Raw genomic sequence first — 15,002 nt, 5'->3', positions numbered from 1 at the left:
CGTGATTCTGAGCACATTACAAAATATATGTGTTTTTCAGCCACGCCCGAGATGACGTATACATCAATGACATTTTATATGTTTTGTTTAAAGAAAAATAGCATTATCAAAATTAAGGATTAACACAGAATAACGTACATTTGTAATATTGACAAATTGAAGTTAAGTGCATCCATTATACCGGTTCTTTAATCAAATTAAAACGCTAATTATGTTATAAAATACCTATATACATTATCATGTTGATAGAATACAACTGATCTTGAGTTACTTCCCCTTATGTGGTCAGACGAACGATACCCACCAATGATGACGTAAACAGCTACTAACACAACAGATTCCGCCTGTTCCAAAGAGCACCAGAGCTAAGGTGACATCTCATTCCACGGTGATTAGGTACGTTGTTGATTGTGGTCACTCCTCGGGTCCAGACAGGGTAATCTGTTGCAGCAATTTAGTGACGTTGCGACAACAGTCGACAAAGAGAAAACGCTTATCCAGAGAGGTTAAAGATATTGTAAATCCAGAGAGGCTATAGACACCGGAATAGGTTATCTACACTGACAATACGGGGATATTATATAATCTGTCAGTCCGGAGAGTTCATCAACACCGTCTGTCCTGAGAATTAATTGACGGATCCAATACAATGCCGCAATGGCTGATGTAGTAAAACTGTAGCTAGGCAATGGACACTTACAATCGAGAATTTACAAAACACAGCCGTATGTAGGACTCCGGATGCGATAAACCTTACGGATGTACGGTAATCCCACCGTCTGTAAGGAAAGTGATTTGATAACGCCCTGCTCTGAAGTATTACACTAAGCACTCGCCCACAAGTATATTTCATCAAGTACGTGCATTATAAGGGCTTGGACACTAAGCTAGTCCTTCCCAACGCGTTGCGAAATTCCGAAATGAAAAACCTTACAATAGTGACCAGGGTTTGGGAGGGGGTGCTTCAATGCATAAGAGAAGTTTTTAGTATAAAGACATGCATACTTCACGGCATAGTTTAAAACCTGATCTGGTCTGGCCTGGTTTAACTTTAAATTTCTGTTTCTTTTTCTTCTTTTATTTACTGGAAATCAGAGCGAGCAAGGGAAACCAATACTTCAATATTCTGTTCTGGTGACAATTGTTTATTAGACACAATATATATAAATGAATGAATCCAATCGAAATGTCAAACTGTTAGGCCATGCTACCATTTCTAAACAAGAAACCTCAGAAATATGACGAATTTAATTATCGGTATAACTTTATGATAGGGACGGGTAACAGCACCAACCATCAGTATTTATACATAGGGACGGGTAACACCAACAGTCAGTATTTATACAATTCAATTATCGGTATAACTTTATGATAGGGAAGGGTAACACATACAGTCAGTAGTTATACAATTTAAATACCGGTATAGCTTTATGAAAGGGACGGGTCACAGCAGCGCCAACAAACAGCCAGTATTTATACAAACCATACTACCAATTAACTCTGACATATCTACCTTTCATGCTGCATTGTAAAACAATACGGTCAAACACACTATGAGTAGCACAGTCTAATTGGTCAATGTACAGAACGTGCCATTTTAAGGGGTACGTAAATATGGATATACACAATTAATCAGCGATATATTTCCCTCAGAATTAAAGCTGAGTGCACGTTAAAAGCCTTCCAATTGAGTTTTTAAAAAATATACGAAGTTTCAATATTCAGAAATCTTTGAAATGAGATATACCCCCTGATAACATCATGTTTTTGTTTTAGCTTGCACTGTCAGCTTCAAGGTCACCGTTTTGTTATCTAAATAGCGTCATATTATGTTACTAGTATTCGTAAAATAAGAAGTATCGTTATACTCCTGTGAGGCACGAGGCTCCGTAAGGATAAATATGATTGGATGATTACACCTGTAATTCTGTAAACGAGTCATACATTTCTAATTACAAGGCATATTATTTGATATGTTTGGTTGGCATTATTTAACGTCCTATCAATGGAGAGTTCTTGTGTAATTGGAAACGGTGGCATATTCGTTCGTCTCCTTGTGTTAGAGCGGATCTGATGCCGACTTTATAAGGCTACTTCACTGAAGTATGGGGTTGTATATTTCGTATTATTTTAGGGCACGTTGCTGTATCACTCGAACTTTATGATGGTGTGAGATGCAGGGACTAAGTGTAGCTTTATTTTTTCTGTAACTTCCTATATATTTCTTTTTCAATTTAACTGTGCTGTTGAAAGGCTGGCCTTGTTTGAAAATGAATGCGCATTATATTTATCTTTAATATGTAATCCGTGGAGTGACCGATGCGTGCTAGGGGGTTCGGGGACATCCCACAATCCAGTAGAAATATTGTTTTTGCAGAAAATGCACATCATGCAAAATATGTTACCTTATATTGTGTAAATGTCAATGACTGAACTGTATATCAATTAACCGCTTTGACATATTCAAGAGACGAGTTAACTTGGCATTAACAGTTTTAGACAATAACCATTATATATAGGCTTAGACTAAGGATAGTGTTAATGATACTTAAGTTGTTTTTTGATTCAGTGTTCCACGTGTTCCTTCATTGTTAGAGACGAGTGCATTACAGCAGTATCTCAATTTGACAAACAATGAACAAATGCAACTGTATTTGAACAGCCTAGAGGAGAATAGAATAATTTAGAAGTAACTGGTGTGGTTTAAAACATCAAGCTGCTTCCACGTGAACCTGTGTCGTAATACATGTACACTTTGGTTTGATTAATATGCGGCTATCTTTCCAAATCTGACATATCACGTTATGTTTGTCCGTCACTCGATGGCAGCTATTGATAATTTTATTTTTCATCTGTAATATAGGTTAATGTCTCACAGTAAATTGTGTACCTAAAGTACATAGTGATATTATTACCACGTCTGTGCAAATCGTCTGCCAAAAATTTCTTTACAATGAAGTAAGAGCCTCATTACATATGATTTATTTTCTGATTAATAGGAAATTGCATTTACCTGTTATTTGTATTCGCGATTTATGAATGTTTTTGTTTAAATAAACGTATTGGAATCCGTATCGAGGTTCGAGGGTCTTCGGTCCGTCATGGTCTTACAGTTTGAATACGCCTATATTATGACAAATAAACGCATACACAATTGGTGAAATGGTATTGGCGCAACAATACGTTACCCAGCGGAAGCTTTGATATTAGAATAGAGGTAAATGGCGCGAAGAGAAAAAATACAAAATTGTGTTATTTTCTATATGTAGTTAGACTTTACGAGGGCCGTTCAGTGATTAAGACATTAGTGACGTCGTTAATTCCATGTATGATTTATATTGTTTATTCAAATGTCACAATCTATCCCTTGGCAGATACGCTGTTTTTTGCTTGAAATAAGGTATTAGCGGAAGTCTTCCTTTTGTATACTGGCGAAATTCTTATATATTGTAAGTCACTTTGATTTCGCGAATGCTTTATTTCGTGAACTTACTTTTTCAGACATATTCGTGAATAACTGATTTCGCGAACGCTGATCCAGAAATGACTTTTAATATGCAAATTATAAGCTATTAGAGTATGGATTCTGTAAAGTCAATAACTGTTTTGTTATATTAATCGATTTGTATACCACTGATAATACTATTTTGCTAAGTTCTGAATTTAAATCAAACTTTAAGTTAAAGATATATATATATAGTTCAAAATTAACACGTCTAATAAAAAAAAATCAGCACAAAATTGCAGAGTTGTTTTGGCATTGAATTGAAAAAAATGAAGCTTTCCTTTTTTCCAGTTTAAGGTCGCCGAGGTCAGGAAATGCACATGTCTGTTGCCTAATCGGGAGTTGCTGCTGTCATACGTAAAACCATCCCGATATTCTTTCCACGTATTGTAAAACGCAAACTTGCTGGAAAAGTGGCGATGTATATAGATCTGGGGAGAAATAGCACTGAGAATGGTGGAGGGGTTGTCGAGGGGTGGGCGTACTTCTCTGTTTCGTCGTTGTACGAGGACGAGCTTATTACAAAACAGTTGGAATACAGTACAGTGTACATATTAATATCAGCTTTTATAATTTCTATGTTTTCGTACGAACACATGATATTTCGCAGTGTACACGCTAAATATTCCCCGGTATATCAATCAGATATGTAGCTCGCCATGTCACCTATCAACAACTACAGGTATTAAAGTTGCATTTTGTGGAAAACAAAACGAAAGTCATTATGTGAGTAAGTATGTGGGTGAGTGGGGGATGGGCGAGATATGTATGTTTAACGGCCAAAACGTAGCTATGGTTACTCATATCATGTGGTATAGACCGACATCATTAAGTCATCGTATGTAAAACAAACTCATGCTGACTTGTTAAATATCGGGGGGGGGGGGGGGGGGGGGTGTACATTTACACGTACGTATAGTTAACTGTGGTTATGGTTATTAAAATGCTGCCGTACCACCCGACAGTTTTTAGATAGTTCAAACATTTTGTATACGTTGACATTTTCGAAAAGAAGTTTAGATTTGATATGCTGCTATAGAATTTCTCTTGTAGGTTGAAGGTTAACATGTGTTTGACTGTAAATGGTTCATTGCACGCGATACACAGGTGTTTCAGTATGTAGGAATGCGTTGAATATGTAGGGCCCACCTAATTAGACGGACAAGGACAACCTCTAGTCCATTCACGTATAGATTTTTTAATTGGAAGTGGAACATCATTGCTTTAGATCATGTATTGAAATATCTTCCTTGTAACTGGAAATCACCTACATGTATCTGTAAAGTGAAGCTAGAGATTATTTCTTGTTTAGTCGTTGATGACTAAGAACCATTCCTCGTCGTACAGTGTAGCATACGTAATAAAAGGCATTTGAAATCGTCCTTTCACCATTTCGGTCACCAGAATTCACTTATTTCCGTCGTTTAGTAAATAAGGATATGTTAAAATTCACTTATTTCCGTTGTTTAGTAAATAAGGAGATTTTAACATTCACTTATTTCCGTTGTTTAGTAAATAAGGAGATTTTAACATTCACTTATTTCTGCCGTTTATTAAATAAGAAGGTGTTAAAATTAACTTATTTCCGTCGTTTAGTAAATAAACAGACGTTGAAATTAACTTATTCCCGTCGTTTATTAAATAAGAAGGTGTTAAAATTAACTTATTTCCGCTGTTTAGTTAATAAGGAGGTGTTAAAATTCACTTATTTCCGCCGTTTAGTTAATAAAAAGATATTAAAATTAACTTATTTCTGCCATCAAGTAAATAAGGAGATATTAAAATTCACTTAATTCTGCCGTTTAGTAAATAAGAAGATGTTAAAATTCACTTATTTCCGTCGTTTAGTAAATAAACAGACGTTGAAATTAACTTATTCCCGTCGTTTAGTAAATAAGGAGATGTTGAAATTAACTTATTTCCGTCGTTTAGTAAATAAGGAGAGGGTTGAATATAAGATATACTTATGTCTGCCTCATTCTATAGGACATTCACGCGCATTATTACGTTTTGTAAATTTTACGAATTCCATACAGAATCCGCTAGAATAAGACCCACTCCGTAGATATATCTAGGGGTGCTCGCCCTTACTACGGGGCTGTGAAGAGTCTGGTGTATTTCGTCAGATACAATATAGTGTACAAAGGAACACAGGCGCATAACCTGGTCACCTGGTCCAAGTACAGTGTGTAACAAAAGCCCGAGCTATAATACAGTTCTACTTTCTGTAAGGAGTCCGAGATTCCGTTATATATATTTTCAGTAAAACCTGAACAACTGTGTCTAGATTAAGACCAATTAGATCAGTTCAAACATTCAAGGGAAGTAACTCTTATAGATAATATTTTTGATATAATTAACCACGGCTGTGTCCTGTTTGGTCCCCGATACTTAGGACATGTACGTACAATTGTATATACAGCTTCCATTTTGAACTTGTATGGAACTTTCTGCATTACAATTGTATGTACAGCTTTCGCTTTGTTTAGATATCGACATTGTTAAAATATCTATTTCAAGTTTGTCTCAACAATCTGTCTCAAATAGGCGGTGTTGTATAAATGTTTAATGCATGCCGTAAAAGGGCGATCATTAACGTTATCAGAAGATCTGTGTAAACAACAAGGAAAGTTTGTACAGATATCAGAGATAATATTGATTTTCGTCTGTGTTATCAACATGTACTCCAAGTACCGTTAGCTACAAAATGTATGGTATTTTAGAAGTAAGAGTCGTTCCTCCGCGAGTCTTACATGGCTGAATAATCTCCTAAGGCAATTAACACTTTAACACCTAAGTAGTACTGTCAATAATGAGACCGGTAATTTTTTGAATCTACATATTTACATTATTTGTATAATCGATAAGCCTCTTTGTAATGAGCTGAATGGGCCTGACATGATGTATATACAAACCGGACCTCGCATGGTTAGTATATTATCACTGGGGAATTTAAAGTAATGTCTTTTCCTGGTATAACGTTCGTTGGGACATTGCGGGTATTTAATTGTGTGTGGATGTCGGTATACAGACACATAGGTATACCCGTCAACTGGCTACCTGTGTCGGTTGACGATAATTATTTCACTTATTCGGGACCATGCCACCGACACGACAGCAGCGGTACACTTGTCAGATATCAATAGGGAGTACCCGTAAATCTCCCGGAACAAACAGTACTGACCCTCCGGATGTTGTCCTGGACTCGGAATGGAGACAGATCGAGGGAAACACTTACACAGGGCGAACAGACAACGGACAGACAAGTCTTCAAAGTGTAAAACAGGAAAAATCAGTCAGTCCTGAGCTTGAACAGTTTAAAAGAGGTACATGTACGCAAACATATACAGAACGGACAGACAGACAGACGCATCCCAATCATGTACAACAGGAAAACAATTCGAGATCAGCGAGTCCTGAATCTGGACAGTTAGAAGGAGGTATAAATGCAGTTATAACAGAAAAATCATGGTCGAGTCCTCTAAGTGAACAACAGACTGATAATTCAAAATCAGCGAGTCCTGAACCCGGACAGTCAGAAGAGGGTACATCCGGAGGTAGGACGGACGACAAAGGAACGAGTCCTGAACTCGGACAGTTAGAAGGAGGTACGTCCACAGGTAGGACGGACGACCGAACGAGTCCTCTAAGTGTACAACAGACTCGCAATTCAAAATCAGCGAGTCCTGAACCCGGACAGTCAGAAGAGGGTACGTCCGCAGGTAGGACGGACGACGGACGGACGAGTCCAATAAGTGTCCAACAGAATAACAATTCAAAATCAGCGAGTCCTGAACCCGGACAGTTAGAAGGCGGTACATACCAGAACGCAAATAGAACAGAGAAAGGATGGATACATCCTGAAAGCCTACAAAACGGAGTTGATTCAGTTAGTCCAGATCCCTGGCAGTTAAAGGAAGTTATAAACTCAGGTGTAACAGATAGCGGACGGACGCGTCCTATAAGTGTACAACAGACTGATAATTCAAAATCAGCGAGTCCTGAACTCGGACATTTAGAAGGAGGTACGTTCACAGGTAGGACGGACGACGGACGGACAAGTCCTCTTAGTGTACTACAGACTCCCAATTTAAAACCAACGAGTCCTGAACTCGGACAGTTAGAAGGAGGTACGTCGGACGACGGACGGTGTGTACAACAGGAGGAAAATTCAAAACCCCTCACTCCGGAGCTCAGAGATGGAGTAGACGACGGACGGGCGCACCTGCAAAGTTTACAGTGGAAAGGAAGTTCCAAACTACTCAGTCCTAAACTCAGACAGTCTTATTTAGATTTCTTCAACAAAGCGGACATTTCCCATGTTGGTCAGTTGACTGTCCACCAGTTCCGAGATGCAGTGGTCAAGCTTGGCTTCACCGGAACAACTTTACAGATTGCTGTAAGTACAGACATCTATGAAATGGTTGGTTATTGAAGGTTGTCTCTAAGAATAGGTTCAGTTAGCTTGAACTTAATGCCAGGGAGTATTTAAACATGAATGTTTTATAATATAATTTACATGTCTAAGAATAATAAATATATGACTATTATTCATAAATGGGTTGGTGGTCGCAACTACAAGGAGGCGAGAGTTTGGATGGGAGGATGTAGGGAAACATTATGAAGAAGGAAGTCGCCAAGGTGGGGATGTGGGTTGGGGGAGGGTTCACTTAAACCTTTTACGATCTATGTTACGGGGTCTGCCATGATTAAAACTAATATAAATATGAAGTTCTTTATACCGTCTGAATACTCGCCTCTCAGCTCTTGAATGGTCTAGACCCGAGATGACGTTTATAGATATACCCTTGAATGGTCTAGACACGAGATGACGTTTGTAGATAGACCCTTGAATGGTCTAGACCCGGGATGACGTTTGTAGATAGACCCTTTAAAGGTCTAGACCCGGGATGACGTCTGTAGATAGACCATTGAATGGTCTAGACCCGGAATGACGTTTGTGGATAGACCCTTGAATGATCTAGACCCGGAATGACGTTTGTAGATAGACCCTTGAATGGTCTAGACCCGGGATGACGTTTGTAGATAGACCCTTGAATGGTCTAGACCCGGGATGACGTTTGTAGATAGACCTTTAAATGGTCTAGACCCGAGATAACGTCTGTAGATACATAGACCCTTTAAAGGTCTAGACCCGAGATGACGTTTGTAGATAGACCTGTAAATGGTCTAGACCCGAGATAACGTCTGTAGATACATAGACCCTTTAAAGGTCTAAACCCGGGATGACGTTTGTAGATAGACCTTTAAATGGTCTAGACCCGAGATAACGTCTGTAGATACATAGACCCTTTAAAGGTCTAGACCCGAGATGACGTTTGTAGATAGACCTGTAAATGGTCTAGACCCGAGATAACGTCTGTAGATACATAGACCCTTTAAAGGTCTAAACCCGGGATGACGTTTGTAGATAGACCTTTAAATGGTCTAGACCCGAGATAACGTCTGTAGATACATAGACCCTTTAAAGGTCTAGACCCGGGATGACGTTTGTAGATAGACCCTTGAATGGTCTGAACCCTAGGTGACGTTTGTTTTTCTATGCTAAAGATATCAAATGCATGTAGTACCATAATGACGATCTGCCATTGCCTTTACTATCTGGATAAAAGATTTTATATATTTATACGATTATAATAGACGGTCTATTTATATATTCGGGTCAGGTAATTACACCGTCCAGAACATGTCCAGACACGACCTTCACATTCCTAAACAAACCGACAAAGTAGTGTTCCCTGATCAATGTGGACCAATTATTGAATAATAGAATTTTAAATAGAACGTGACACTTCTTAAGGCTGGTAATGTTGGGTAGTACGAGACTACTTATATATGTATATAGACTGTCAATTAAATCTCCCCAGGTATACACCGTGCAAAACTGTAATAAAGCTCTGTTCACCAGGCCTTTCATACCCAGACCAAACACTCGCAATAAGATCGATTTATAATTTCGGGACTTATTTAAATATGTACATTTCAACATCAGATAGCACGGTAAGACCGTCGTGTAGGCTTTTATAATTAAATGTATCTTTTATACGATATAACACAAACGAATGCAATACTGATATTATATTTAAGAATAATAAAAAAGTTACATGTATACAAGTGTATAAAAATTATGTGTACTGATCGCTCTCCGTGTTTAAATGAAAGCACGCGAGGGGATTTGAAATGTGAGGAAACCAGGATACCCAAATAAACAAACGTGGTCCGACAGATGACCTCCATAAACTTTTCGATATTGATCTGATAACCGATAACTGGTCGCCTATAGAAAATATATATTATGTAATCCTACTGACTCCTCCTTCTGTTTGTAACCCCCTATGTACATAGGTGTTAATGTTATGTCATTTTGAACATTCCGAATCGTAGAATCATCAGACGTATATGTATAATAAAGGTAATGATCTTTAAAGTCAGTCTGAGTATGTATTACATACGTTGACTTTATCACGTCGGTCTGTACCACAGGGTTTCAGAAACCATAGCCGCATTTGTCATTTTAAATTATATACGTGATACCAATATATATTTAATTTCATTTTTGTTTATTTAATCATTTTTATTTCTTTTTTTTATTTATTATTATTATTATTTTATTATCATTATGTTTTTTTTTTCATTATTATTTTCATTTTTTTTTATTTATTATTATTTTTATTTTCTAATTATTTTTTATCATTTTTTATCATTATTATTTTTTATCATTATTATTTTTTATCATTATATTTTATCATTATTATATTTTATCATTATTATTATTTATTACTTTTTTTATTATTAATTATTACATATTTTGATTGACGGTGTTTCGTTTATGTCCGATTTCCACTCACCTCCTCTTGACCTTAATGACCTTTACAGTGTTGAGGACCGCTAAGAACATAATAGCTAACTAAAATTAACCATCCCTTACCCGTCGTCCTCCACACGTAATTGTTGGTCAACAACACTGTACTGGAGGAAAGTTGAACTTATCAGTGTAAAAGTTTGGGTTTTGGGGTTTGGGGTTTGACCCGAATCATACGGGGTCCATTGTGGCATGTGTAGGACGCCGTACAGTCCCGACATGTGAGGAGGAATCCAGTATTTTTATATAATTATTTTAAACGAGTCAAGGACACAATTCCCCAAATTTTGATAAGTCCAGATACTAAGATATATACATGTAGGTGAGTACTCAGAATTTGATTGAATTCAACAAGAAAATGAGTTAATGACTCGATATTCGAGCCCCTAAAATCACTGAGGTCATGTGGTGATGTTCTCCATTTGCTATAATGCCATCGATCCCAATAGCACTCTTCATTGAATAATTCATCTTTTTAAATCTCGTATAAAGTTCGTGGTGTACATTCGGTTTTATTAATACTGAACGCTTATTCTCGGGATTATACCCATATTTGTGTATGTTTCAGGCGATGTTCGCTGATTTAAATCCTAACGATGACCTTGTCGTCACCTTGGACGCATTCATGACGGAGATGTGTAAATCGGACAGTAGAAAATGGACGTGAGTATCACTCAAAATGTTCGCTTTAGATATCAAAATACTCCGAAAATATATCAAACAACACGAATTAAACAAAACAACGAACACGTGATGTTAACACAACACAAGGAAAATTAATTTGATTTAAACGTATTTTATTTGTCAAAACACAAATGGGATTAGACATAAGTATAAAACTTATAATCCGTCTTTTCCCTTATAACATAAATGATGAAATGAATATACATGACCGAAAATAATCAGGACAGTTGTCGATGATGTGAACATGTCAAAAATAGCTATAAGATCAAATTTACCACATACATATGTCATATTATGAAGTCACTGTACCCGCATGTCTAAATTGAATATGAGTCAAGTTACAATGTAAAGCTATGGAGATACATTTTTTAAATGCATTTAGCTAAATTGCTTGCTCTAATAGAATTTTCAAATAATGTTCATTGTTATTAGGATCAACAATAGTGAATGCTGCACATATACACAAAACGTGCTGCATGTATTACAAATAAACTTCAATTATCAGAGTAAATAACTATATTACTGATTAACATATTCATATGTATACAATTACAGATAATATAAATAAATATACAAACATATTGCCAGCTTCGATAGACTTAGAATATTGAAATACATTGCAGAAAATTAATGTGAACACACTACAATGAAAGTTAATATAAATACACCAAGTAATAAGAAAACCTCAAATGATTAAATATCTGATCAGCACATTAAAATAAAGTATTTATTGTAAGTAAACAAACAGCACGTTCTGTTACGAAAAATACGTAAACACCAATTAAACCGTATGCAATGGAAACACCAGAAAATATGCAAACCTGTATATAAATACCAAAAAATGAACACATGCGAAATCAAGTCATATACATGCAACACAACCAAAGTATAATAAAACTATCAATTGTATCCCGAAACAATTTAGCCAATATGCTGTTATACAATAGATTTCCGTACACACGTGTTGCAAATAACTGTCATTATTTTAGGGTGATTTACTAAGAATACTTTCTGACGACCCATCCATATAAGACAATGCGATGCCTTACTTGTATATATTACCCATAAGGAATTAATATTATATTTTAGCCCACAAGACCTAGCGGACATCTTCCACTTCCTGGATGTAGACGGGGATGGTCTGATCACAGAGAAGGATATCGAGACGTCATTGGAACGCCAGGACAAGGTCAAAATGGACGACATTATACATCGCATGATCCACGAGTACGATTTCGACCGTGACGGCGCGCTGTCACTTCAAGACTTCCAAAAAGGCTGTCAGCGCGACCAGCGGAAGCATGTATCGTCGGTAATAACACCTGCCCACACGGATTAATTATATAACGCTCATATGAATAATTGTGCTGCAAGTTTCACGAAATCAGACATTTAATTTTTGTCCGCACGTGACGGATTTACACGTACATTACAATGTTCTGTGCATGACGACTGTCATTAACATGATATATCTTCAAAACAAGATAATCGATAAAGTTGACATTGTTGTACATTTTTGAAAACGTCTTTTATCCTTGACAGAAATGAACACAATCGAGAACCATCGGCACTTTCCGTAAACGAGAAAATACCCTGAGGTGTTTTCTCGTTTGCGGTAAGTCCGACGGTTCCCTTTGAAATGAACAATCAACTCGGAATTTTGAATGAACCATGATACAGAAACAGCTGTTGTTTCAAATCGTCCTATCAAACCACCGGGACTTAAGATGAATTCCTCTCCCAAGGTTCATGTATAAGATGTATCAAAGATAACAATTCCAAAAAGAGAAAACCCGAATAAGGACTTATCCTATATTATTGCATGATATGATGTAAACATCAACGCAAAGATATGTTTCTAATTTCAAATATGTAATCACAAAAAAAACCACTTAAATATTGAGTTAATTAAAAGATGAAATGATTTTTTTAAAATACGTACAATGTAGATTAGGCTAGGTTGATAATCACTGATGGTTAGCTACATATCATCCAATACAAGTATAGATACAAAATGTATTTGCCGGTTGTGGTGCAGTCAACTATACCAGATCAAATCCACATGCCTTACTGAGATATTAGTATAACATGTCGTTCATAAGAAAATCGTTTATGAATAAACTATCTACATCCGGTCGGGGACTCGAACCTAGTCGAGTAGGTTCCGTAAGCGACCCCCGCGGACCAACCTATGATAATATAAGTATGCATACATTTGATTTAAACATATTTTTATTGATAGATATGACAACAGGAATGAGAGACAACTTATTGCAACTCATACACGTTTTTCCCCCATTAATCATTATCCTCAAAAATATAAATCTACAACAAAATATAGTGTATGAAATTTGTAAACGACTTAAGAAGAGAGAGATACAGAAGGACAGAGGGAGATACAGAGAGAGAGAGAGAGAGAGAGAGAGAGAGAGAGAGAGAGAGAGAGAGAGAGAGAGAGAGAGAGAGAGAGAGAGAGAGAGAGAGAGAGAGACAGAGAGAGAGAGAGAGAGAGAGAGAGTCAGAGAAAGGACGAGGACTCTTGGTTTCAGAACTCGTTCTATTATGAATAAAGGAATTACAAGAAAATTACTGAGTCAGTCATGCATTTCAACGCCCAGGAGACACTGTCGGAATATTGTTTTTCTAAAGCAACAAGTTTTTTTCTTCCATTTTTTCTATGTTAAGCCGGGGTTTCAAAACAGCCTAAGAAGAAAATATTGATAGCGTGTATGTGCTTTTTGTAGCCCCTGTAGTCCTACGTTTACAAATAAACATTTAAGTATGTTTTTGTAGAGAATGCTACAATATAATTTCATCTTTATTTTAGCAACTGAATATGAACATGCTGATACTAACATATTATATATCATATATGCAAAGCAAGAAGTTACATTATGGAATACATTAGGAACAGGATATAATCATGTGATATATTTTAGTAAGAACATGCTCTTTTGACATTAAGCGATTTTTTCTGAGGGTCAAAAATACAACTTCATATTGCAGTTCATTCGTATTATGTGCCAAAAACATTTCCAAACTGTAATAAACAAATTGCCCAAAAATAGTAATTAAGAATTTTGCGCAAAGTAATTATAATTGATTAACAATATTGCTATGTTATTTTAAAAAAAAAACGAGCATAGGGTGAAATGTTTTGCATTAAAATAGTGTAAGGTAAATCGAAATAAGTTGTTTACACATACTTGGTTTTATTAGTACATGGGGATTGACACCTACAGTAACAACCAATTAAAATAAAATTTCCACTTTCAAAATGACGATCATTTTCCCTGACAAGCACAAATACTAAATGTTCTTACAATCGAAGAATCAATTTTCTGGCAAAACCTCTACATGACAAATGTATGTTGGTTAACACGTCCCGTGCTAGAATCTGATTGGTTATGTCAGTGTTGGTCTACATCGTAGTACTAATTGTCCAAGTCGACCATACCTATTACCTGGAAGATGACTGTTGGTAGCGAAGTCTACATTACTTGAGGTTTGTCTTACACCTTTTGGCTTTTGGATGCAAAGGCTTACTGGTTTCAAAATACATGTAGTATCCTAAATAGCATAGGATACTGGCTACGTGGGCACATACCCCCATGATTCTCTGTAAGTAGGACACATATAATAATAATCCTTTATGGGATTAATGGTGTCTGAGCAGTCATGCTGGATCCAAATATTGTACTTCATACACTCTCTTATACCTCGAGTGGATCTGACATCGTACAATGCCCCGTGAATGCTGATAGATCTAGGTCTCATAGTCAACATCATCATTGCGTTGCTCACTAATGTAGCCAGCTGCCAGTGATATTTGGTATGTGCCACAGGAAATTGTCCGAAGGTATTCCATATGTCTAACTTTGGAAAGTCACAATTATCCGCAGCCGCATCCATCTTGTTTGACAAATATTG

The 15,002-nt window shown here is 36.6% G+C and overlaps 1 protein-coding gene across 2 annotated transcripts; it reads left to right on the top strand.

Annotated features, from left to right (window-relative positions):
- The first annotated feature begins 6,483 nt into the window (after nucleotides 1–6,483).
- On the top strand, nucleotides 6,484–13,653 carry LOC117344011. 2 transcript variants are annotated; one of them, XM_033906605.1, is made up of 4 exons: nucleotides 6,486–7,320; nucleotides 7,636–7,904; nucleotides 10,957–11,051; nucleotides 12,162–13,653. In XM_033906605.1, exons 1-4 carry the CDS (start codon nucleotides 6,606–6,608, stop codon nucleotides 12,409–12,411), a joined length of 1,329 nt encoding a protein of 442 aa, XP_033762496.1. In that variant the 5' UTR covers nucleotides 6,486–6,605; the 3' UTR covers nucleotides 12,412–13,653. The 2 variants fall into 2 exon arrangements, with proteins under 2 accessions (XP_033762495.1, XP_033762496.1); XM_033906604.1 differs by having other exon boundaries at nucleotides 6,484–7,904.
- The last annotated feature ends 1,349 nt before the right edge of the window (nucleotides 13,654–15,002 follow it).

The sequence above is a fragment of the Pecten maximus genome, chromosome 15 (assembly GCF_902652985.1).
Source record: "Pecten maximus chromosome 15, xPecMax1.1, whole genome shotgun sequence".
In the NCBI taxonomy this organism is placed as follows: Eukaryota; Metazoa; Mollusca; class Bivalvia; order Pectinida; family Pectinidae; genus Pecten; species Pecten maximus.
This window is presented reverse-complemented; position numbering and strand designations above follow the sequence as displayed.

Bases quoted from the DNA above. Each gene is read 5' to 3' on its own strand.
- LOC117344011 (XM_033906604.1), top strand. From the start codon at position 6,606: ATGCCACCGACACGACAGCAGCGGTACACTTGTCAGATATCAATAGGG. The intron at 7,905-10,956 runs GTAAGTACAGAC...TGTATGTTTCAG, and splicing joins GAACAACTTTACAGATTGCT to GCGATGTTCGCTGATTTAAA. The intron at 11,052-12,161 runs GTGAGTATCACT...ATTATATTTTAG, and splicing joins TCGGACAGTAGAAAATGGAC to CCCACAAGACCTAGCGGACA.